The following is a 23558-nucleotide window of genomic DNA, read 5'->3' as shown; positions in this document are numbered from 1 at the left end:
TCTGAGGAAGATGTGCGGCAGGCACGGGTCCGTGGGGACTCCTGAGTGAGTGCTCTTCATGGTCGTGGTGGTATCTTTGGCGGTGACCGGGGTCCAGGCGGAGATGGTGGGCTGGCTGTTGTCGCTAGAAGGAAGGGTGGTTTTTGGAGTCTGTTACCTAAAGTTGTCATAGAGGGCCTTGATTTTCAAGTGGAAGTAGGAGCCAAGCTTGTTGCAGAGGTCCTTGGAGGGTGTGATTTCCATGGCTTCGCTAGGGAGTTTAATTAATTGCTGGATGATGTTGTTACATCTGTTCAAATTGTTTGTGTTAGGGCGACAGATGCTTCAGAGCGAGAAGTATGGGGCGGGGGAATGGTTGGGGTGATTGTTCAGAGGATTTTCTGTTTTAAGTTTTTGCACTTCACTCAGTTTGCATATACCTCAGTCACGCATGATCTCGATTCTACATTACATGCTCGGCTGGCAATGAGTCCTTGATCAACCCATTACAAAAGAAGAAGTGGAAAAGCCATTCAAGCGCTAGCCCCTGGTAAAACACCGGTACCAGATGGTTATCCAGCAGAATGCTAATCGACATTTCGAGAGATTCTGACTCCACACCGCCAAACTCTATACGCGGAAGCAATTGAATCAGGAGGCTTCCCGAGAGGCATAGATATGCTCACGATTGTGGTCATACTGAAGGCTAACCCACCCTCTACCTCTTGTTTGGATTTCAGACCAATTTCCTTAATAAACTTGGAAGTCAAAATATAAGCCACGATTCTGGCGGTACGCCTCAAGCAAGTGCTTACTGCCCTGATACATCCCGACCAATGCGGCTTTATCAGGCCCGGACTGGCAATGCCGGGCACCGGGCAATCCCCCGGTAGGCTGCCAGGGGTGGGGGCCGGTTTTTGGCCGGGGGGCCGGTTTTGTTGCTAAAGGCTGATTTTTTGTACGATCAGTACAGTAGTAGTCACTTACCTACTACTGTACTTTGCTGCGTGCCTGCATTTCACTCTCTCCTACCTCCAAGTCCGTGAGGAAAAACAAGCAATTTACTGAATCTCTGCTGGAGAAATAATGCATTGCAAGCAACAGTGCCATTTTAGGGGGTGGGTAGGTTGCGTGCGCACGCAGCGCGCAGATGCCTCCACCGCCGCGTCTGCGCGGCCTGCTTTTAATCTTTATCTTCAGTTCACCCACTTTAGGGGGTGGGGCTGGCCGGCACGGCCACTGGAGGTGACACATGCGCATTGGGGCTTGTGCAGGACCGTGACGACGAGAGGCCCTCTCTTTTGCCACCCATAATTTAATTATTTCTAGCCCCCGCCCTCCCCTGTCCCAGTGTCCCTGCTGCCGAATGTCTGCTAGTGCTGGCCGCCAGCCGTCAGGTGAGTGTTGTTTCCATTGAGTGTTGTTTCCATTATTGCAATCTCTTATGCCCTGGCCTGGACTTGTACTAGACTGTGAACAGGCAGTGGGGCCTCATTACCGTGCGAGTCGAGTCCCGGACCACACACATTCCCAGGTGAGTCTCATCGCGGCTGGAGGCCTGTAAAGGTCCATCACGGCACTCACTCAGTTATCTCAAAGTATACCTTTTAGAGGCAGAGCAGAGCACGTCTTTATTCCTAGGCTATAATAGCACACTACAGCTTAGTCACAGCCTGCTGCTGGCAGTTGAGTTCAGGGTCAAGGCTGCGCTTCAGTACCAGGGCAGGCAGGGGCCAGGTAGGCGCTGTTGCGGGCAGAGCGGATTCAAATTAAGCACTGGATAGACTTTTTGGTATGACAGTGTACTACTCTGCGCAGTGCTGCCCTTAATACATTTAGGAGGCACGCGAAGGTCAGGCCGCCTGAGGGAAGGAGAGGGGGGGGGGGGGAAGGAGAGGCGGGGGGGAGGAGGGCCTGGGGCTGCTGAGTAGTCCCTGCCCTGGGTTCACGTAACAGCACGGCGTCACTCATGACTGCTAAAGTGTGTTCATTTTATGAGAGAGGGGAGCCTGGTAGTTAAACTTCTCCTGAGCTGGGCGGGGCCGCGGTGGAGTTACACGTTTATTTAGTTTTAGTGGCAGCCACTACTCTCACAGCGCTGCCTGTGCCCACTTGGTCAGTGTGCCTCATCATGCTGCTGTCCTGCGACCGGACTTAGTCGGAAACTAAAGGTCGCATTTACCATTATAGACTGACAGTGTTATCACGGAGAGGCTGCTGTGTGGGGCACTGAAGTATTAATCGTTTTCTAACTTAACAGCCTGATAGACACTGAGCCTGTAGCTCTGCTCACTGCTCTCCCAGGCTCAGGGTGGTACCGTGGCGTGTTAGGCTCCATTCAACTCTTTATTCATTTATTTAATTAAAGCACTAACTACAATTTAAATATAATTTCGGGCCCTGACTGAGGGCCTCCAGTCCATGGGCGACCTCTCAGTGCTACTCTGCTGTGGAGGACATCGCGCGCACTGACACCAGGCAGGAATGTTTTTTTAGTCCTGCTGTGCCACTACTGCCTTCCCAGTCCCTGGTCCCCAAGCAGAGATTCCGGTGGTCTGGGCAGGCCTGTCATACAAAGCATTCTTAACCTGCCCTGGCTCCACGTGTGTTCCGGAAATGGTCTTGGCACTTGTGTCCGTCCAGGCGAGTGATGTGTTGTATTATTTGAAGAGGCACAGCAGACCACAGCCTGTGACTTCTTGATGACCTGAACTAGCAGCTGGGAAGGTGGATTCTGCAGCCTGTCAACTCTTTAATGCAGCACTGAGCCCCCAAAGTCAAGAGAGGCCCAGCGACTGCTGCTATTAGAGCAATGCCAGCACCAATTCAGGCGATTGGCAATTTACTAGAACTCATTAATCCCAATAGTTGGCTAGTGTCCTGTGCAGATGGTGCTCTCAATCCATGCCCACAGAGTGACGTCTGCAGTTGGGAGAGTGATGTATAGTTGTGAAATGGTGCACGCAGTACTTTAAATGAAAACATACAAAAAGTGCTGTTGTTACTTATCCACAATACATATTTCCTCCTATGGAGTGGTTCTCCCATTAAATCGTACAGCATTGCTGAGAATTACAGATGCTCTCCCATTTAAATGAAAGTGGTGCAGGTACTCAGTGCCACTTACCATCTGCCCAGTTAAAGCAGCAGTAGTTTACAGAAGGACGTCTGGATTTAATGATCACTCTGGTAAGGTATTGTAGCATGGAATGGCAATTTTACACTGGGTGGAGACATGTCCATGATGCGCTTTACTGTAGTGCTAGCAAGTATAAAGTGTAGGATTAGAGGAAATTATGCTAGTGTATGAGAGCGTTTTGAAGAGTAGAGTTGGTGTTTTGAAGGAGTATGTGCGTGGGAGAAAGCTGAAGGATGTGGTATTGTTTTTAGCACATGTCAGGGAGGACTGACCCTCCATTACCGATGCTTTGCAGCAGTTTAAAGATAATCTTAGACGTTCTCGTTGCTCAAATGGGTGTAATTTCTAAAATGTATATGTTTGCCTCATCGCCGTTGCTTGATTTATGTTCGCGAGAAAGTGTCACTTATAGTCGTTGAATGTCACTCATAATTACAGTGAAATTCTGAAAATGTCACACATATGTAATCTGAAACCTTAGTAGCTATGCATCAATGGTACTGAGTGCGAATGTATGTGTAAAAATATGTTTGTGACTTCTACAGCCTGTGAGTGGAAGTGTGAGCAAACTGGAGTGTGTGGGTCAGTGTGAATGAGGGTGTAGGCCAATGTAGGAAAATTCCAGCATGCCCGAAAGCCTCCGTGTTTGTACGTTGTGTGAGGGAGGGATTGTCTGCACGGGTGCAAATGTGTGAACGTTGGTATTCATGAATGGTACTGAGTGCAAATGTATGTGTAAAATTATGTTTGTGACTGCTACAGCCTGCTGTGAGTGGAAGTGTGAGCATATGGGAGTGTGTGGGTGAATGGAAGTGCGATTGAAGTGAAGTGTGCTCACACTGAAGGGTAGTCGTGTGTAAGACAGCTATTGAGTGGGAATGTGAGTGAGTCGTGTGAACAAATGCAGGTGTGAGGAAATGAGCTGTAAGAATGCAGGCATCGGGCCTGCGCTTAGGCATCAGGGAAGCAGTAGGTAGCAGGGGAAGGGAGAACGGGGTCCTTGCACAGGAACGGACATAAGGGGGCTCATGCTGCGGTACCATCCATCATTAATTGACATACTTGCTACCATCATCAGGCTTTATGAGATGACCATGATGAAAGCAGAAAGTTTTCTCCTCTCCTAAATGGTCACACTACTACAGCGAATGCTGGTTCACACAATAATTATTTATCAGTTCACTAAGAAAATATTACCCTTGAAACCTTGTGAACGCCCTGCTTGACCAGGTGTATACCCCAGGAAGGCAGAAGCAAGTGTAGCTGAAAGGGGCCCCATGTCAAGGCATGGGCGTATGAAGGGCTGCAAGTTTCAAAGGGTCCCCTATACTCAGGTATGAGCACCAGAAGTCATGGGTGGGGTGGTTAATGTATGGATTAGACTCTTGCCCTTCTGCAGCAGCAGAATGCCTTTCTTGCCTAGGCTGGTGTCCCTTTGTGGTGCGTGTTTTCCGGTGCTCAGCACGTGCCCCTTTCGGTGCAGTCTCTCAGCACATATTCCTGAGGGTGCTTCAGGCAGAGGGTCGTTGCCCAGGTACACTCAGGTATGGACACCATTGATAGCTAAAGCAAATAAAGGGAATGGAGAGTTCTTCTGGCACAGGTATGGACAGCAGCAGCACTGCAGCAGAATGGGACACACAACCATATACTGGCCGTCTATGACATACGGTGTTATCCCCCATGCTCACATACACCACCAGGTTGGTGCTTTCTCTGACTGCCCTCAAAATAGACCTCCCCAGTAGATGTACTACCCTCAGTGTACGCTTGCCCTGCCAAGGCTGCAGCTGACCCTGCACGGGCGGATATGCACTCACGGCACCTGCCTCCTGTGGCTGCCTAGCCGGTCTGAGGCACGCTTGGCATGCACAGCGCGGACGCTCGAAGTGTGAGGGGGCTGTGAGAAGGAGTCCTGCGGGTGGTGCCACACGCTTCGAGGCGGGTTAAGTGGTTGTACATGCTGAAGCAGCTCATTGATTGATTCAACAAGATAATCTATGATCTACCCCGAAACAGTGGCTTCTATTTCCGCACTGTTGTTTATCTCATGAGTACTGCTATCTTGCTCAGGCCGGCAGTCAAATATGTAATCAAACAAATACGCGAAATCTATAGCAATTTTACACTGACTCACTCTATTTTGCCTTCCACTACAAAATGATATAAAGAGACCATCATGCTGCAGTAAGGAGAGCCTGAAGTCAGAGCACATTCATCACTTAAGAGGCATTGATTGGTACAGGTACCGTACAGAAGCAGAAAACACGCAGCCTCATAGAAATAACACCGGCCTTCCGCGTTGTAGTTTCTTCCTAACTTTTCAAAACGTTCCCATTACAGTTTGCATTGCATTGCATGCTCAGCCATCTCGTTGCTATCTCTGAATAATTGTAAAACTGATCTGTTTAGAATGGGACCAGATTTACCGTACCACACTAACTGCCCACCACTGCGACCCCCCCAACACACGAGATCACTGAATTGTACTGATAAAGCAGAAGATAATTGTATGTTATGGTTACAAGGCCGGTGTCATGTGTCTAAAACCCAGTGACGCCATTAAAGCCAGGAAATGCTGGGGAGGAGGCAAAGGAAAGGGGGGAAATAATGGAAATTTGCGGGGAGGAAGTAGGGGGAGATAACAAGAAAGACGTTGTATTCACTCATAAGCTTGATAAAGGATCCATTTTGCCCTTTATGAGAAGGTCCATGTACACCATTGTAAAGTAACTCAGGTCTGTGAGGTGCAGCACTCGTAGATATTTCGTGCAAGAAAGTTCTCAAAATGCATTTGTGGGAAAATTCATGCAGGGGCCCCACTGCTTCTCAAACTGTTGCGGCTAATGTAGCTAAAATCTTCTCCATGATCAGGGTGTGGGACAGCTTCTGACGCCAGTCAATATCTTCCAGCATGTCGCCCATACCCCAATGACAGTTCACTGTTTCCATATGCATTACAGATGCCCAAGTTGTAGGCGTTGAAAGAGCTGGGCGGAAAAGGAGAAGCTCCAGAAAAAGTCCCAGCGCCATTAGCACATGTAAAATGTTTTTTAGATACATATTGTTAATACTGACTGCTGAGACATGGTTAGATAAGTCCCTGTCGTCCTCATATTCCTCCAAATTAAAATCCAGTTTCATCTGCTTTATTACATCAAAACTGGTGATTTTTGTTGGCTCTTAGGGCTCAGTGCACTTTACCACCACTAACCAGTGCTAAAGTGCTTGCGCTTTTTCCTTTCAAACATGGCAAAATTGGCTTACACCAAATTGCAATTTTAATTTACTTGTTAGTCCCCAGAATGTGGTTCTACATGTACCCTGGGACTGTACATTAAATGCTGCTAGTGGACCTGCAACACTTATTGTGCCACCCACTTAAGTAGGCTGTTTAAAGATGTGTCATGTCAAGGCCAGGGCCTTTGTGTTAATTTTTCCTGCTTTCTGTCCAGGGTGCCATTTGAGACATTTTCATGCCTTGTGACAGCCAGGGTGCTTATGTGTGACGTTTGCATGCTTTCTGACCTGGGTGCTTAATTAAGTGTGCTATTTCCATAGTTTCTCGCCTCAGTGACCTGGAGCTAGAGGCTCATGTGTGACATTTCCATGCTTACGGCCTGGGTGCTTATGTGTGACCTTTGCATGCGTACGGGCCTGGTGGTGTGACCAGGCCTGGGTCAGTGCCTAGGTGCTTATGTGTGACATTTCCACAGTTTCTGGCCTCTGTCAATGGCCTGTGTGCTCATGTGTGAGATCCCATCAGTGCTTAATGTGTGACAACATGAGTAACAATTTACTATGCTTTAAAAGTTAATACAATCTAATATGTAATGAAAAATGTGTTGAAAAATATTTTGTTTTGGCCTTTTTATCTCTCAAATTTTTTGGGGGAGAGAGGTTCAACCCCCCAAACTACCCCCTAGTAGTGGTTGCTCACTGCGCTTGCACGCTACACACCATATGGGGGGCTGGTCTCAGTTTTACTTTGTTCTCTCTGATTCACTACTTGTGTCTATTTTTGGTGCTCTCTGAAAGAATGTCTATGGGTACATATGAATGGGTGGGTAACCTGGTGCTCTTTAAGATCATCATCTACTATTTACTGTGCTTTGAAAGTTGATACAATTGAATATGTAATGAAAAATATGCTGTAAAATTCACCATTTTGGTCTGTCATTTTCCAAAATTTTCTTGGGGGGAGAACCCCCCCAAACCCTCCTAGTAGCGGTCGAGCTCGCTCGCTGCGCTCGCTCGCTACGCGCCGGACGGGGGCTGGTCTGCTGAAATTTGCCAGGGCTGCTTTCAGTTCCCAGTCCGGCCCTGGGCTTTATACCCCATCGCAGCACACAACACTGCTTCAGGCAATTGCACGTGGCACTAGGCCATCTGCATCTCTTATTGCCATACCTGGCTCTTCTCTTGATAGATTTTTTAGAAGGCCTTTGATTCGGTAGATTCGCTCTATCTTCAGGAGGTGCTGCACCGGGCATGGATCGGACCACACTTTAGAGGGTTGGTGTAAATACTGTAACCCATCAGCGCGGGTCCTGATTAATAGCACCCTCTCGCTGGAGTTTTTGATTATGAGAGGGAAGGTTGTCCCTTGTCCACCTCACTCTTTGCCTTAGTGATCAAACCCTTTGCTAGTCTTATTAGAGGAGATGCGCAGATCCAGGGCTGGCAGTGGAACGCATCCCACAGTGACCGCTTGGCCCTGTACGCGGATAAAGTGCTCCTGTTTTTGGCAGACCTAGCTTAAACTGGACCCGATGTCTTCAGCTTTTAGAGCTCTTTGGAGAGGTATCGGGCCTCGGGCTCAACCCGGCCAAGTCATTGCTGGTTCCCCTCCACGGATCCAGCTAATGTATTGACTAGCAAACCAGCATTCCTAGCCAACGTCTTAGCTTTTGGTATTTGGGAATCTGGGTAGCACTTCACCCAGAGCTGACCTTAGGCCCTCAATCTAAACCCCCCTAGTGAAGAAAGCAAAAGGGAACCTGAAAAAATTGCAAACCTTACCACTAAACGGAATGGGGAAAACAGCACTATATAAAATGATTTTACTGCACTTCCTTTATGTAATGCAAAACCTCCCGCTTCACCTCCCAGGTCAATGGTTTTGCTCCATGGACCCACTCCTGAAATATTTTCTCTGGGGACAATCTAGGCCAAGAGTGGCATTATCCCGCTGTCAAGGAGCACCATATGATGGGGGTTTAGGCACGACCAATTTTTACCAATACAACCCTGCAACATGGCTTCTGATAATCAACGAATGGTTCACAAGGGGATGGACGGACCCGGCATATCAACTGGAGCTTAACGAGTTTGGGTTCCCACGGGTTCAAGCGATACTCTATGGCTCACCCGTTTCACACATTCCAGCGATTACCTGATGTTTTCTCCTGCCATGGTGAGCAGCACTCAAGTATGCTCACTGGGAAACCAAACTTACATTCCAGACTCCATTGTGGCAAAGTACCTGGATCGGGGATGTTGTGGCCCTAGAAGGAGTTCAGAAATTGGACACCATCAGCATTTCCCATCTTAGAGACGTGTGGAAGGGGGGACATATTTGAACCTTTTTGACCTAAAAGAGAGATACTCTCTCAATTATACACAGTTTCACAAATACTTGCAACTCTGCCACTCCCTAACTACAGTAATCCCCGTAGGCATCACACTGCTGGAGTTTAGCCCTCTTGAAGCTAAGCTCCTTATCGGACCCCTGGGGAAAGGAGGATTCTCCCAAATATACAGATCCTTAGTAAATAACTCCCCTACTAATCTAGACCTCCTGCGATACGATTAGAGGGATGGATAGGCCCATGACAAACAAAGACTGGTGGAATACCCATATGACCACCCCCCGAGTAATTACCGTCTCAGCGAGATTGTGCCTAATCGAATTTTACTATCTTCAATGTGCATTGCCAGCGCTGTACAGATACACACGCAGACTTTTATCATATGACCTGGTCATGTCAGGTCATAGAAAGGTACTGGAATAGAGTGGTTGAGGAGTTGACTGGGGTAGGAGTTCCCCCTTACCCCCCGAATCTTACATCTGGGTGTGATAGATGGCACGGGAGGAACAAGGGCGGACAAGGCTTTCCTTGGGACTGCCACTATGGTGGCAAAGAGAGACATTGCCGCTGCTTGGGAGAACCCCCGTCCATCTACGATCTCCCAGTGGCGAAGGGGATTGGACTGGTGCGCTGCACAAGAACAGCCAGTATATGGAGCCTGGGGTTGTCCGACTAAGCATAAGAAGGTGTGGGCAAATGGTTGGGTCTGTTGGGCTAAGATTGTGTAGGAAAGGCTGAGGTGTGGAGGATGGCTTGTGATGTAACGTAACAGAAACAGTTTAGAAAGATCTATGCCGCAAAGATGTTATAAATTCATGTGATGACTGAGTGTGCATTTTGTTAAAAATCTCTATATAATTGAATATTAAAAAAAAGCCTATTAAAAGTACTAACATTTCCAAACTAAAACACAATGCCCCTCTTTCTAATGTTTTTAACTTGCACAAAACAATTCACAATCGAAGAGCAAATAAAACAGGAATTAAGTTGCTGACGATACAGCAAGGCGGTCTACATTGTACAAAATTTAAAGATGTTATCAACAGTATAATGTACCCTTTCCTCGGTGCTACTTAAAAAGCACATAAAAGGTTAGATGGAGAGTAGTTTGCTCCAAAAAATGATCACACGGACACAGTGCTAATTGACTACTATTGCTATTTCCCTCCTTAAAAGCATATAAATAGTGAATAGTGCTTTACTTGAACCTAGTGAATAGAAATATATGTTGTATCGTATTAAGGTAAGGCTGTAGATCAGGCACTGTTGTCAAAGGGCTATGTGCTACCACAATCGCCTTGCTACATTTAATTACGTGCCTCTTTCATTTATTCCCATCAACGATTCTGGGAGTTGAAAAAGGTAGACAAACCAATACTTTCTTATAAAGGCTTAATATAAATAAGCAAATGAATTTGCAACGCCCCTTACAGGGGCAGTCTCCTATAATCTTTCTATCTAATGAAGCAGCCTATTTCTTCCATACAGAACTCCACAATAAGAGGAAGCCAGCAAGGATGTTTTCTTCTATGAATGGTACACCAAGTTCTACGTGGTTGATGTCATTCAAGCAACTAGAGGGGAGTGAAAGCATAATTTACAGCACATACTTTCAGCTTGCTGAATCATATGCACATTAGAGGACCCCAGGTCCCTGCCCCATAGAATTTACTCCGGCTACCCATTTACCTTTATATATAGTAATCATTTATTATAGAGGTTGGGGCCCAATGTTACACCAAATCTAAACACTACAGAAATAGCTTTGTCAAAGTGCAACCTTTTATTCTCCAACAGAGGTTTCCAGGTGTTTTGGACACTGAATAACAAACCTAGATAAGAGAATGTATGTGTAGATGAAATCTTATTGCCCTTGAAGAAATGAGCACCTGCCTTCTTCCTTTACGGTCCAATGCACATCGTGAATGATTTCCTGCCTTCTCCTGTCATATCCAAATTATCCATAAAAAAGAAAACGACTCAAGCACTGAAGGTCATTTTTTATCCTGGCCATATGGCTTTATCAGTAGCGGGTGAGATCCTGTTTGTGGAATATTATGTGCTCTTTCCAATAGAATCTTTCCAAATTGTTAATATACAACGTGAACAGAAATGGAGTTAATATACACTCTTGCCTTACTCTCTACTGGCCTCTAACAAATCCATACACTCCTGCTGTCTGCCATAACGTCATTATACAATTGAAGTTAAAAGGCAACGTGTGACCTATCAACGCCCATAACTCCCCACAAGATTTAACGGTTTACGCTATTAAATGTGGAAGACAGGTCCATAAATGCCATGTGCATGGTCCCCCTTTTGGATATTGTATATTTATCCACAAGGAGGTATACGTTCAGACATTGTTTCACCATACCTAGATCTTTGTGATACAGTACTGCATGTCACTGAAAATATAATTTTCCTCTGCCCATCCATCCAGCCTGGCCAAAACAATCCTTCCAACCACTTTAAGCGTTGAATCTGGCAATGAAATAGCTATATAACAATCTGAATCAGATCTATATTACCTTTTTAAAGATTGGTACTATAATAGTCTTCGACCAGGTCAGTAGGGCGCCATACGCAGTTCCTACTCTAGAAATATCTGTCACCAGTGGGGCCCAGAAGTCTATGTTATCAATGAAGGAATCCACTGAAAAGCTATCTGGAGCTGTGGCTTTCCTTTTCCTATTGGCCCTTATTGCACCAGTCACTTCAGTTAAGCTTAACTCATTGGGAATTGCTGTACATATCTCTGACTTATGCTCAAGATTAATCTTTTCCTCTGCTCCTACTGAGTAAATGGACTGGAAGTGCCTAACCCATTCCTCAGCCGTGATTACATTATCCACAGTTGGGTAAGCAGCATCATTAAATTTAGGGGTATTGATCACCTTCCAGAAGGTAGCGCTATCATCAGAATATGATCTTGCTACGTGAAGAGCATCCCAAGCCTTCTCTTTAATACTAATGTGAGAAGCTAGCCTGATATATGATGTCCACTAATGAAAGTGGGCACCTTGCACCAATCGAGACAACCCTTATGGTGATTTAAGAGGTCTTAGACAACCTTAGAAAGCTCTCTAAGTGGTAGTTGTGGAGAGCAGCATCCAGGCTTAGTCCACAAGGAGTGTAAAGCAGCTTGTTTCACCAGAATGCAATATTATAGTATAGATTAAGTGAAAAAGAACCACACAAAGTATTTACAAAAATATGTATTTATTACATAATACACTCTAACGTATAGAAATATCTCCTACCCAGAGATATGTACAATGCACACAATACTTTAGCAAAGAAACACAGTAAATAGCACGAAATGCACATTGGACCCAGTGGGGGACCAAACCATATACTAAGAAAGTGGTATGAGAACCACGACTTGGGTCAAGAAAATGTTAAGAGGACGTAGAAGTGCTGGGGACCCAAGAAACGACCCAAGGTGAGTAGATAGGGACCCCACGGAGAGCGTGTGCAGTGTGGGAACACGACTGTGTGCTCCGTACAACTCTTTGTGTAAGTCGGGGTTGGATTTTTATAGATTAAGCATCCATCCCAGAGGACCCTGAAGAAACCCCATGGAAGACAGAAGGTTGGAGGGCCACCCCAGCTGTGGATACCCTAGTACCCACGTTACCTACACCAAGAAGTCGGGTATTTAAGTGTGAAGTGATGTTGGAAACCACTGTCGAACCCAATGGGGGACTTCAGGAAAGTGCCGCTGGTGGAAGAAAGTGCCGGTGGAACCCGAAGATGGGACAATGTCTGCTACTCGGGGGTGACCAGGAGACTTGGAAGACGAATGCCCTCTGATGCCAGGTGTTGTAGGATGGATGACGATGACCTTGACTTTGCAGCTGTGAGGAACAGGTGATTCTGAGGGCGACCAGGAGCCATGTACGAGATGTCCCACAAAGGGTGTCGAGTGCTGAGGGGACGGTGTCTGGCAGGAGCACCAACAAGCCTTGGCGTAGGCAAGCAATGCAGGAATCAAATAAGGAGTAATGTCGGGACCAGCAAGATCCAGGGGACTCACCAAAGCCAGGGGAGTCGGGGCAGGCCCAAAAGAAATGAGTGTGACCCTCATGTGGACCCACAGGCCGGAGGCACTGGAGTCGCAAGAGGACCTCAAGCAGCTCACAAAAAGATGCAGGCCATGATGCACATGATGTGGTTTGGTTTAAGATTCTGGTAACCAGCCTGTCTCCGGACGTAGCGGTTGCTCCCCCTTGCCTCCTGCAGCTCTGGGTATCGTAGCGCTGCTCTCCTCCACACTGCTGCCAATTTGAATCTGTACATTATAGCGCCTCGCATTGCTGTACATTAATTGTGCCGTATGTTTGCTTTATAGCGCCTCGCATTGCTGGACATTGATTGTGCTGTATGTTAGCTTTATAGCGCCTCGCATTGCTGGACATTAATTGTGCCGTGTGTTGATTGTAGAGTTTTATGGTGCCTGTGTGCTTATCGTGGATGTCAACTGTGCCTGTGTTTAAATTGTAGTTATTAACTGTGCCCACGGAAGTATTTTCATTTTCATTGGCTTTATTTCACACTACTTGAGCCCCAATATCGGCGTGTTAGCCATTGTTTTTTGCTTGTTGCCATTTGGTTGTACCTCCAGCCCGTCACTCCCCCCACGCTCCCGCCTCCCAGCCGCACCGCCCACGCTCCGCCCCCCTCCACCCTCCATTTATGACAGTTGGACATTCGCTCAGCGGTCGCGCCCCATGCACGCCGAAGGTGCGCCAAAGGTAAGCCCGTCTACGCCCGTCCGCGCCTGGACCGCGCCCAACGCCAGACCCCCTGGCCTCCGCCGCTCCCAACCCACTAGAATCACATATGATGCTGCTACTCTCCTCGCCCTCAACCCCGGACGTACACCACTATGCTGCGAAGCTACTCCAGGACGCACTCATGGCCCATTCGCCTGCCTCTCCTGCAAATTCAACTGCTTCAGGACCCTCACCAAATCTACGGCCTCCAATTACAGCTCCGACTCTAACCGCCTAAAGTGCATCCTGCTCAACACCCGCTCGGTCCACAGACACGCAACAGAACTCTGGGACCTACTCGACACTGCGTCACCTGACATCGCCTTCCTTACTGAAACATGGATGAACACATCATCAGCACCCGACATCGCCATAGCCATACCGGACACTTACAAGATTATCCGAAAAGACCGCACCAATCAAACAGGAGGAGGCATCGCCATCATCCACAGGAACACCATCAAAATCACAACCAGCTCCGACGACAATCTTGCAACCGCCGAACATCTCCACTTTCAGATCCACACCGACCCCAGGACCACACTTAGAGGCACCCTCATCTACAGGCCTCCAGGTACCCGCACTCAATTCAGCGATGACATCACGGACTTCGTCAGCCCACACGCCCTCGCCTCCGAGAACTACATTCTCCTAGGAGACCTCAACTACCACCTTGAAAACAAACACGACAGCAACACCACCACCCTTCTGGACAACCTGGCCAATCTCGGACTCAAACAACTTGTTGACACCACCACCCACACAGCCGGACACACGCTCGACCCTATCTTCACCTCCAGCAAGCACATATCCTTCGATCGCACTACAGCTCTCCACTGGACGGATCACAGCTCTGTTCACTTCAGCTACAAAACCATCCTGACCCATAACCGCCCACAAGCTATCCCTCGGAGAAACTGGAACAAAATCACCTCCGACCAACTCCTCACATCACTCACATCACTCAACCAAAACCCTCCCAACCTCTCAATGGACCTAAACCAAGCGGCCACCAACCTCAGGCAATGGATTACCCACAGTGCTGACAAATTAACACCCCTGAAAAAGCACCAGATGAAATCAGCCAGCAAAAAGGCTCCCTGGTTCAATGACGAACTTAAAAAATCCAAGAAGCTATGCCGCACCCTGGAGAAGATATGGAGAAAAAACCCAACCTCCGACAACATGGCCTCCCTCAAGACAGCCACCTGCAAACACCACCAATTGATTCGATCCGCCAAGAAATCAGCATTCAAGGATCGTCTTGACAACAACTCTCATAACAGCAAGGAACTCTTCAACATCGTTAAAGAATTCACCAACCCCACCGCAGCATCCAACGACATCACTCCCTCCCAAGACCTCTGCGACGCGTTATCCTCCTTCTTCTACAACAAAATTGCCGACATCCACAAAAGCTTCGAGAATACTCCCAGCGATCAACCCTCCCCACCCCCCTCAGATCCTACTCCACCAACTAACAACCTCAGCGCCTGGAACCCAATCACCACTGAAGACACCATTCGCCTCATTAACTCAATCCACTCTGGCTCGCCCACCGACCCCTGCCCCCACCACATCTTCAACAAAGCTGACTCCATCATCGCACCCCATCTCTGTGAGGTCATCAACTGCTCGTTCAACTCTGCCACCTTTCCAGAAAGCTGGAAGCACGCCGAACTCAGCGCCCTACTGAAGAAACCCACAGCAGACCCCTCTGAACTTAAAAACTACCGACCCATATCCCTCCTCCCATTCCCGGCCAAAGTCATCGAGAAAGCCGTCAACAGCCAGCTCCCCGCCTTCCTTGAATCCAACAACTCCCTTGATCCATCTCAATCCGGGTTTCGAGCTAAACACAGCACCGAAACCGCCCTCATTGCAGCGACCGACGACATCCGAACACTCCTGGACAACGGAGAAACAGTGGCCCTCATCCTACTCGACCTATCCGCCGCTTTCGACACAGTCTGCCAGAGCACCCTTATACATCGCCTCAGCAACATCGGCATACAAGGAAAAGCCTTGCACTGGATCATCTCATTCCTCGCTGGGAGAACTCAAAGAGTCCGACTTCCCCCATTCTACTCAGAGGCCACCGAAGTCATCTGCGGCGTACCACAAGGATCATCACTCAGTCCCACCCTCTTCAACGTCTACATGAGCCCCCTCGCCTCCATTGCGCGTCAACACAACCTCAACATCATCTCCTACGCCGACGACACCCAGTTAATCCTTTCCCTCACCAAAGACCCCAACACCGCCAAAACCAACCTTCACGAAGGCATGAAAGAAGTAGCCGAATGGATGAAACAGAGCCGCCTTAAACTCAACTCAGACAAAACGGAGGTGCTCATCCTAGGATCTTCCCCCTCAGCTTGGGACGACTCTTGGTGGCCTTCCGCTCTGGGCACAGTGCCCACACCCACAGACCATGCACGTAACCTTGGCTTCATCCTAGACTCCTCTCTCTCGATGTCCAGACAAGTCAACGCCGTCTCGTCCTCCTGCTTCAACGTACTTCGCATTCTCAAAAAGATCTTCCACTGGATCCCCCTCGAGACAAGAAAGACTGTCACCCATGCATTGGTCACGATTCGACTGGATTATGGTAACACACTATACGCCGGAATCACAGAAAAATTACTGAAAAAACTCCAGCGCATCCAAAACGCGTCAGCGAGACTCATATTAGACATTCCTCGCCAAGATCACATCACCGGACATCTAAAAGACCTCCACTGGCTTCCCGTCAACAAAATAATTACTTTCCGCCTTCTCACCCACGCACACATGGCCCTCTACAATCTAGGACCCGAATGCCCCAACACTCGACTGTCCTTCTACTAACCCACCCGCCAACTAAGATCGTCCAATCAAGCCCTCGCCGCAATCCCGCGCATCCGGAAATCCACCATGGGTGGCAGATCCTTCTCCTTCTTGGCTGCCAAGACCTGGAACTCACTCCCCACCCACCTCCGTCTTACTCAGAACTACATCTCCTTCAGAAAAGAACTTAAAACCTGGCTATTCGACAAATAATGAACCCCTTCCCCTAGCGCCTTGAGACCCTCTGGGTGAGTAGTGCGCTATACAAATGCCCGAACTTGAACTTGAACTCACTGGAGGTGCTCGAGGTTGGGGCTACTTGGAGCTCGAAGATCTTGCAAAGAAGCTGTTAGAAATTGGACTTCTGGTTGGCTGAGGCTTGCGCCAAAGCCAGGCAGAAACCACCACTCTAGTCACGGCAAGGGAGTTACACGCCAAAGATAACCCCTGCTCACCCCCTTGGTAGCTTGGCACGAGCAGTCAGGCTTATCCCGGTGGCCATGTGTAAAGCATTTGCGCACGCACACAGCAACAACATCCCAGGCACACTACAAAAGGAACTCCACACAAGTTTATATAAAAAATTGCCTTTGTATTCTCATAACACAGTAGAATAGTAAACAAATAATATACATGGTGCCACCTGGCACTAGGTCATATCTACTAGGGAATTATTTACACATGACAGGGCCCACTGGACCACTGTCAGAACCATCACAAAGCGAACTTAGTAAAAGTAAAACAGATCATAGACGTACAACCAGTAACGACTGGTAGTCACTGTACTTAACATCAGCCTGTAACATAAACTACATTATGGACAGTATCATATCAGGCACGAATTACATTCTGCGCCAAATTCACCAGCATAAATACCTTATGCAATCCTCTCATAAGTCTAAACACATTAGACCCTAACCTCTTAAGCATAACTCACATTAGGGGCATACATCACACAGTGAAACATAATCTCACTAGCATAAACCTTGATATACAAAACAACCTCATAATCATAAAAACACATTTAGAGGTATCAAACAGGGTGCGTAAAACATACTACATACATTACATTTCCTAGCACCATCACACAAGGGCCTGGCGCCTCTGTGGTTCTGAAAATTTTGGACCCTGCTATATGTGGTACCGAAGCCCAACACTCGTGTTCAGAAAATATCATCATACCATGACGATTTTGGTATTGGCAGACCGGTAATGATTAGGACATTATTACTGTGCTTTTGCGTCACGATTGGATGACGGGAACACCCCTAAATCGTACTTCCTGTCTTGAACCCTCGGGTTCCATTTTGTGAGCAGCATCCATCTTGTGGTTGCCCTTACATAGTCAATTGACCCAGGCCGAATTCGAGCTGAAAGGACACGTCCACCTTTCCTGACTCCTCTGTGACCTGGGCGAGCTGCCTTCACTGCCTCCAGCCAAACCTGTTCGGGCAGTCCCCAACCCAGTGGCCGAGCAAGATTAGCATCAAGGCACAACACGTCATAAACCATTTACCGCATACAAACCACACTTTATCATACACACACCTGTCCCGGTTTCTTCTTTATAGCTAGTTTTACAAGGAGGAGGTGCCCGATTTTATTGGGGTTTCATTGATATCTGATGGAAGTTCTGGGCCTGGCCAGGTAATCTATCACAAACTGGACAAACGAAAATATGGGCTTGCCATCATGACTTTGCTTTTTCTTTATTGTGAAAATATGTTTATGGTCGAATTGTAAAACCAAGAATTTTCGCCTGAAGTGTAATGTCGTGTATAAAAAGAGAAGGCCGGCTCTGTAAAAACGAGCAGTCTCCTGAGAATATACACACCGTGTTGTTGTACTTCTAGGACGCGTGTTACTTGGTTGCAGCCAATAAATTCGATCTTTGACTTCACCTAGAAGACTTGTGTTTCTGTGGTTTGAATCAGGAAAGTACCTGAGGTCTTTGGGTGTTGCCCTGACACCGCTGGGTTACCGGATCAGTACCGGTTCTGAAAAACCCAGTACCTCATTTGGCGCCCCACGTGGGGCGGTATTGTTGAAGCTCAGCATTTAACTGCAAAAATAAAAAGATCAATGACAACAGTAAAATAAACAATTCGCTCTCAGCATGTTTGAGTTTGCAAGATTTAATTGGGAACCCAATTAGAAAGTAATCACAATGCAATATACATGCCGCACGGAGACCTCAGCAAAGCTTACTGAGTGCCCAATTGGTATGACAGTGCAGAGACATTTTATAGGTATAAGCCCTCAAAGGATGGGCATCATAGCATACGTAATCTGGATCAGGCTATGACCTGCTAGACCAATCAGTGAAGTGCACATATGGTGTGATACCCTTTTAAGGCTCGAAGTGTGCCTACACCCTAATATTGTTACCCACGTGTCATCTACAAGAGCAGATTTGGGTTTTTCCCTAAAGATGAAATCTGCGTTTCTAGTGTACGTGGATTTTGGCACGTACTTGACCAGCTAGGGCAGGTCATGTCGACATCTTTTACTGGAGATATGAGGTTTAGCAATAGCAAGATGGAAGCTGGCATGTTTGTTCTCGGAAGCCTTGCCTTTGCTCTGCACGTTGCAGCTGACTGAGACTGACTTGACACACAAAATGGAGCGTGCGACCATTCTGTGGATTTCTGCTGGTGTCTTTCTTTAGTAGTTCAAAGAAGACTATAGGCCTAAAAAAACATATGTATTTGGTGTGAGAAGTTGGCCCGATATGCAACGTTCGCTATTCTAGCGACCGCTATGTATCGTTCCAACGACCCTTATGGTGTTTGGTTGTAAGTCAACCTATAGACCAGCTATCCTAGTAGCGTGGATACGAGCAGTCTAAGGCTAAAGACTCGAGAGGGCGCGTTAAGCCAGCTGTTTACCACACATGTACCCCTTGAACACCCAGTGAAAGGACACCACACAAGTGTTATGAAAATAAACAGGATATTTATTAAGATTCACAACAGCCCTGGACTCTTTATGAGGACAGGGTACTAAGCACAAACCAAATCTCTTAAGAAAATACTTCAAGTGCACAATTAAAACAAGTGTCTGAGGACACGGAAAGTTTAAAGGTCTCGGGCGGACCCGATAAGGCAAGTCGGAAGCGAGGGACTCGGGACCCTAGAGTAAAGAGGCTATGCAGGCACCGAAATGCCGAGTTACCTAGCCACGAGGGCTGCGGCTGCACAAGTCTTACAGGCGTCGGGGTCTTCGCTGACGAGCCAGGAGCCGGAAGAAAAGGAGTTGCTGGCCGGCGACCAGTGATGAATAGTTCGTAGAGATCCAAGCCTGGATCAGAGATTGTTGATACCTGAAAGCAGAGGGGACCAAGTTCGTACTACTAGCCAGTAGTCAGAGGGTACCAGGATGGCACCGGTTGGCCGTCACCTCGACCAGGTGAGTGGGCGACGCTAGGCTCTGCAGTCTCACGGACCAGGAGGCGTTGTCGGCGACCACGGCGGAGGTGCGAGCTGTCCCACGAAGGATGATGCTGTCGGCGTCGCTGGGCCCAGGATGGGGCAACAAGCCTTGGCAGATCTCAGGGCCACGTGGTGGGCCTAAGATGGCGTCTTGAGTGGACCAGGAGGGTCCGGGGTGCTTCTCGCAAGGATGGAAGCAAGGGCCAGTCTGGAGCAACCAGCAGTGTTGATTGTCGGATGTCGTCACAGAAGGGCACAAGCCAGCGGCGAGTGACCAGACAACGTGCTGAGCAGCGAGCAGAAGGGCCCCACGCAGATCGTGGAGATGCTGGGAGACTGCACTTCGGTGCTAGAGCGGCTCAGGGTCGGGGCTTCTCGGACCCCAGAGCACTCACCAGGGAATCGCTTCGATGGTCGTGCTGGTTTTAAGAGCGTGCAGGTTCTGATGATGGCCGGTCCCTCGAGGTCTCGTCGCACCCACAGATCACAGCTGAGCTGATGACGTGGGTAGAGGTCAGAGGTGCCAGGGAAGCCGGTTCTCGTCGAGCTGGGCCGTCGGATCCTTGAGGAAGGACTTGCAGCAAACCGCAGAGTTCTTAGATGGCGCCCGCTGATGCAGGGTGACTACTCCTTAGTCACAAGGGAGAAATCTTGAGAAGAGTCTTGAGTGTCCTTTCGTAGAAAGTAGTTCTTGATTCAAAGATGATCTGATTTGGAAGGGTCCCCGCTCCGGCCTTTATTCTAAAGAAAGGGGTGGGTACATGACTAGGTCCGGCCCTAAGGGTGGGACCAGGAAGGGGGGTAGTTACACCCCTCTCCCCTGCCGGACTTTCCCCAGGCCAGGGCTGGCGCCCCTAGAACTGGTTCTGACCGGCAGATGCGTAGTGAGCACCGGGGTGCCACTCCGCAGTCACCTTCTCGCAAAAGCCCTACCTACCCAGAATACACAAACCCTGTCTGGGACGGTGCGAACACCGCCCTCGACAGGAAACCCTTTGTCCAAGCTCCCCTCACTGGAAGGACTCCCAGCAGCAGGAGGTCAGACTCGTGTCTGTGGTGGCAGCATCCATTTTGTGGAGCTGAGGCTTTAGTTAACTTTAACCGGGGTTCACAGTTACGTACATGTCGTGTCCCTCTAGAAGGGCGGAATGCTAACCTCGTCGCCAGAATTGGTGAGGGGGCAGCATCCCGATTCGTATGACACCTTACTCGACATGCCTTGATAACGCGACACCGGAGTTACCGATATGGTACGCGTTATCATGGAACAGCCATTGGGTCTTCGTTCCGCAAGCTGCAACCGGGCTCGGCTCGGGCCAGAACACAGTTCACACGAGCCCATGCACTCTGCCTTCAGGATTGTCAAGGCCTGCCATAGGAGTGACTGATAGGAACTCGGGTGTCCATTGTATGGTTAGATATAGGGCTACTACATCTATAGCAAAGTGTGATTACACGACTTCGCCCCAGCTGTCATGCAGCCAGTTGTGTCAAATTTAGGAGGCCAGCCAGGGGTGGCATAATACATGCTGCAGCCCCTGGCGGCCCTGGGTACACCTATGCCCTGCGTTACGGGGTCTGATAAGGTGGCCCAGTACCAATTGGTAAATGCACCTAGGGTACATATCGTAATTTAGAAAGAGAACAGCCAGGCTGTGGGTCTGATTGGCAGGCCCACAGCCAGGGAAAGTCGTAAACCAGTGAAACAAAAGCAAAAAATCTGGGTGATCATAGGATTGCAGACCCTACTCTCCTACATGACCCCCCCCCAAACGTCGGAACAATAAGCTAACCTTGACCAGGTGAGTCTTCTTGTTCTAAGTGGAAATATCTGGAGAGCCCATCGGCATTGCCATGATCAGTACCAGGTCTATGTTCCACTGTAAAGTCCATCCCCTGTAGGGAAATGGACCACCTAAGCAGTTTGGGGTTTTCACCCTTCATCTGATTTAGCCACAAGAGGGGCTTATGGTCGGTCTGAATCTTGAAGTGAGTGCCAAACAAGTATGGCCTCAGCTTCTTCAGGGCCCAAACCACAGCAAAGGCCTCCCTCTCAATAGCTGACCAATTCTTCTCTCTAGGGGTCAGCCTTCTGCTTATAAAAGCAATGGGCTGGTCTTGACCATCGAAATTCAGTTGAGAAAGAACAGCTCCCACACCCAACTCAGAAGCATCTGTTTGGACAATGAATGGCTTGGAGTAGTCCGGACTCTTGAGGATAGGCGCCGTGCACATGGCCTGCTTTAGGTCATCGAATGCTTTTTGACAGCTCGCTGTCCACTGAACCTTTTTTGGCATTTTCTTGCTTGTCAGTTCGTTTAATGGTGTCACGATGGAACCATAGTTCCTGACAAACTTCCGGTAGTATCCAGTCAGGCCCAAGAAAGCTCGAACCTGAGTCTGGGTGGTTGGAGGAGCCCAGTCCCTGATTGACTGTATTTTGCTCTCCAGTGGCTGAACCTGGCCTCCACCTACAAGGTGGCCCAGGTATACAACCTGTGTCTGCCCTATCTGGCACTTGGTGGCCTTGATAGTGAGGCCTGCTGCTTGCAGAGCCTCTAACGCTTTCCGCAGGTGGACCAGGTGATCCTCCCAGGTGGAGCTAAAGACAGCGATATCGTCAAGATACGCCGCACAGAAGTCATCCAGCCCAGTAAGGACTTGATTCACCAACCTTTGGAAGGTGGCAGGTGCATTTTTCAGACCAAAGGGCATTACCACGAACTGATAATGCCCACCAGGGGTTGAAAATGCGGTTTTAGGCTTGGCGTCCTCGGCTAACCTGATTTGCCAATACCCAGCTGTCAGGTCAAACGTACTTAAGTAGTTGGCCGAAGCCAATCTATCGATAAGCTCGTCTGCCCTTGGTATTGGGTGGGCGTCAGTCTTAGTGACTGCATTGAGACCCCTGTAGTCTACGCAAAACCTCATCTCTCTCTTACCACCCGGGGTGTGAGGTTTCGGCACTAGAACTACGGGACTAGCCCAAGGGCTATCCGAGGGTTCAATGACTCCCAGCTCCAACATTTTCTGCACTTCACTCTTGATGCAATCTCTAACGTGATCAGGCTGCCGGTAGATTTTACTCTTAACGGGCAAGCTGTCACCAGTGTCAACCTCATGGGTGCACCAATCGGTCTGGCTGGGTGTTAGAGAAAACATATGTCTGAAAGACTGAAGAACCTGTTTACAGTCCCTCTGTTGATGTTCGGAGAGGCTGCCACAAAAGACAACACCATCTACCGATCCATCGTCAGGATTCTGAGTGAGCAGGTCGGGGAGAGGGTCACTCTCCTCCTCCTGTCCCTCATCTAGGGCCATGAGCAAACTCATGTCCTTCCTGTCGACATATGCCTTGAGCCTGTTAACATGAAGCACCCTGTGGGGGCTCCGGGGAGTTCCCAGGTCGACCAGGTAGGTGACCTCTCCCTTTTTCTCCAGGATGGTGTAGGGCCCAGACCATTTGTCCTTGAGTGCTGCTGGGGCCACTGGCTCCAACACCCACACCTTCTGTCCGGGCTGGTAAACAGTCAAGACAGCCTTTTGGTCATGCCAAGCTTTCTGGAGTTCTTGGCTGGCCTTAAGGTTTTCAGATGCCTTCTCCATGTATTCAGCCATCCGCGAGCGGAGGCCAAGCACATAGTCCACTATGTTGGCTGCAGGCTTTTTGAGAGGTCTCTCCCATCCTTCCTTCACCAAACACAGGGGACCTCTTACAGGATGCCCGTACAAAAGTTCAAAAGGGCTGTAGCCAACCCCCTTCTGTGGGACTTCTCTGTAGGCGAACAAGAGGCAGGGGATCAGGACGTCC

At 48.6% G+C, this 23558-nt stretch overlaps 2 protein-coding genes across 5 annotated transcripts in view; both read left to right on the top strand.

Annotated features, from left to right (window-relative positions):
• The window catches only part of LOC147685008 (uncharacterized), a 2279237-nt gene that overhangs the window by 1869096 nt on the left and 386583 nt on the right, over positions 1-23558 (top strand). The window lies entirely within an intron of this gene.
• The window catches only part of LOC147685009 (uncharacterized), a 33384-nt gene continuing 22235 nt past the window's right edge, over positions 12410-23558 (top strand). Inside the window, exon 1 of the mRNA XM_086942277.1 lies at positions 12410-12571. Within this exon, the coding sequence (XP_086798403.1) occupies positions 12410-12571 (162 nt within the window). The remainder of the gene's footprint in view (positions 12572-23558) is intronic.

This window comes from Lissotriton vulgaris, chromosome 10 (assembly GCF_964263255.1).
Source record: "Lissotriton vulgaris chromosome 10, aLisVul1.2, whole genome shotgun sequence".
Classification (NCBI taxonomy): Eukaryota; Metazoa; Chordata; class Amphibia; order Caudata; family Salamandridae; genus Lissotriton; species Lissotriton vulgaris.
Note: the sequence above shows the minus strand (reverse complement) of the source record. Positions and strands in the feature narration are given on the sequence as shown.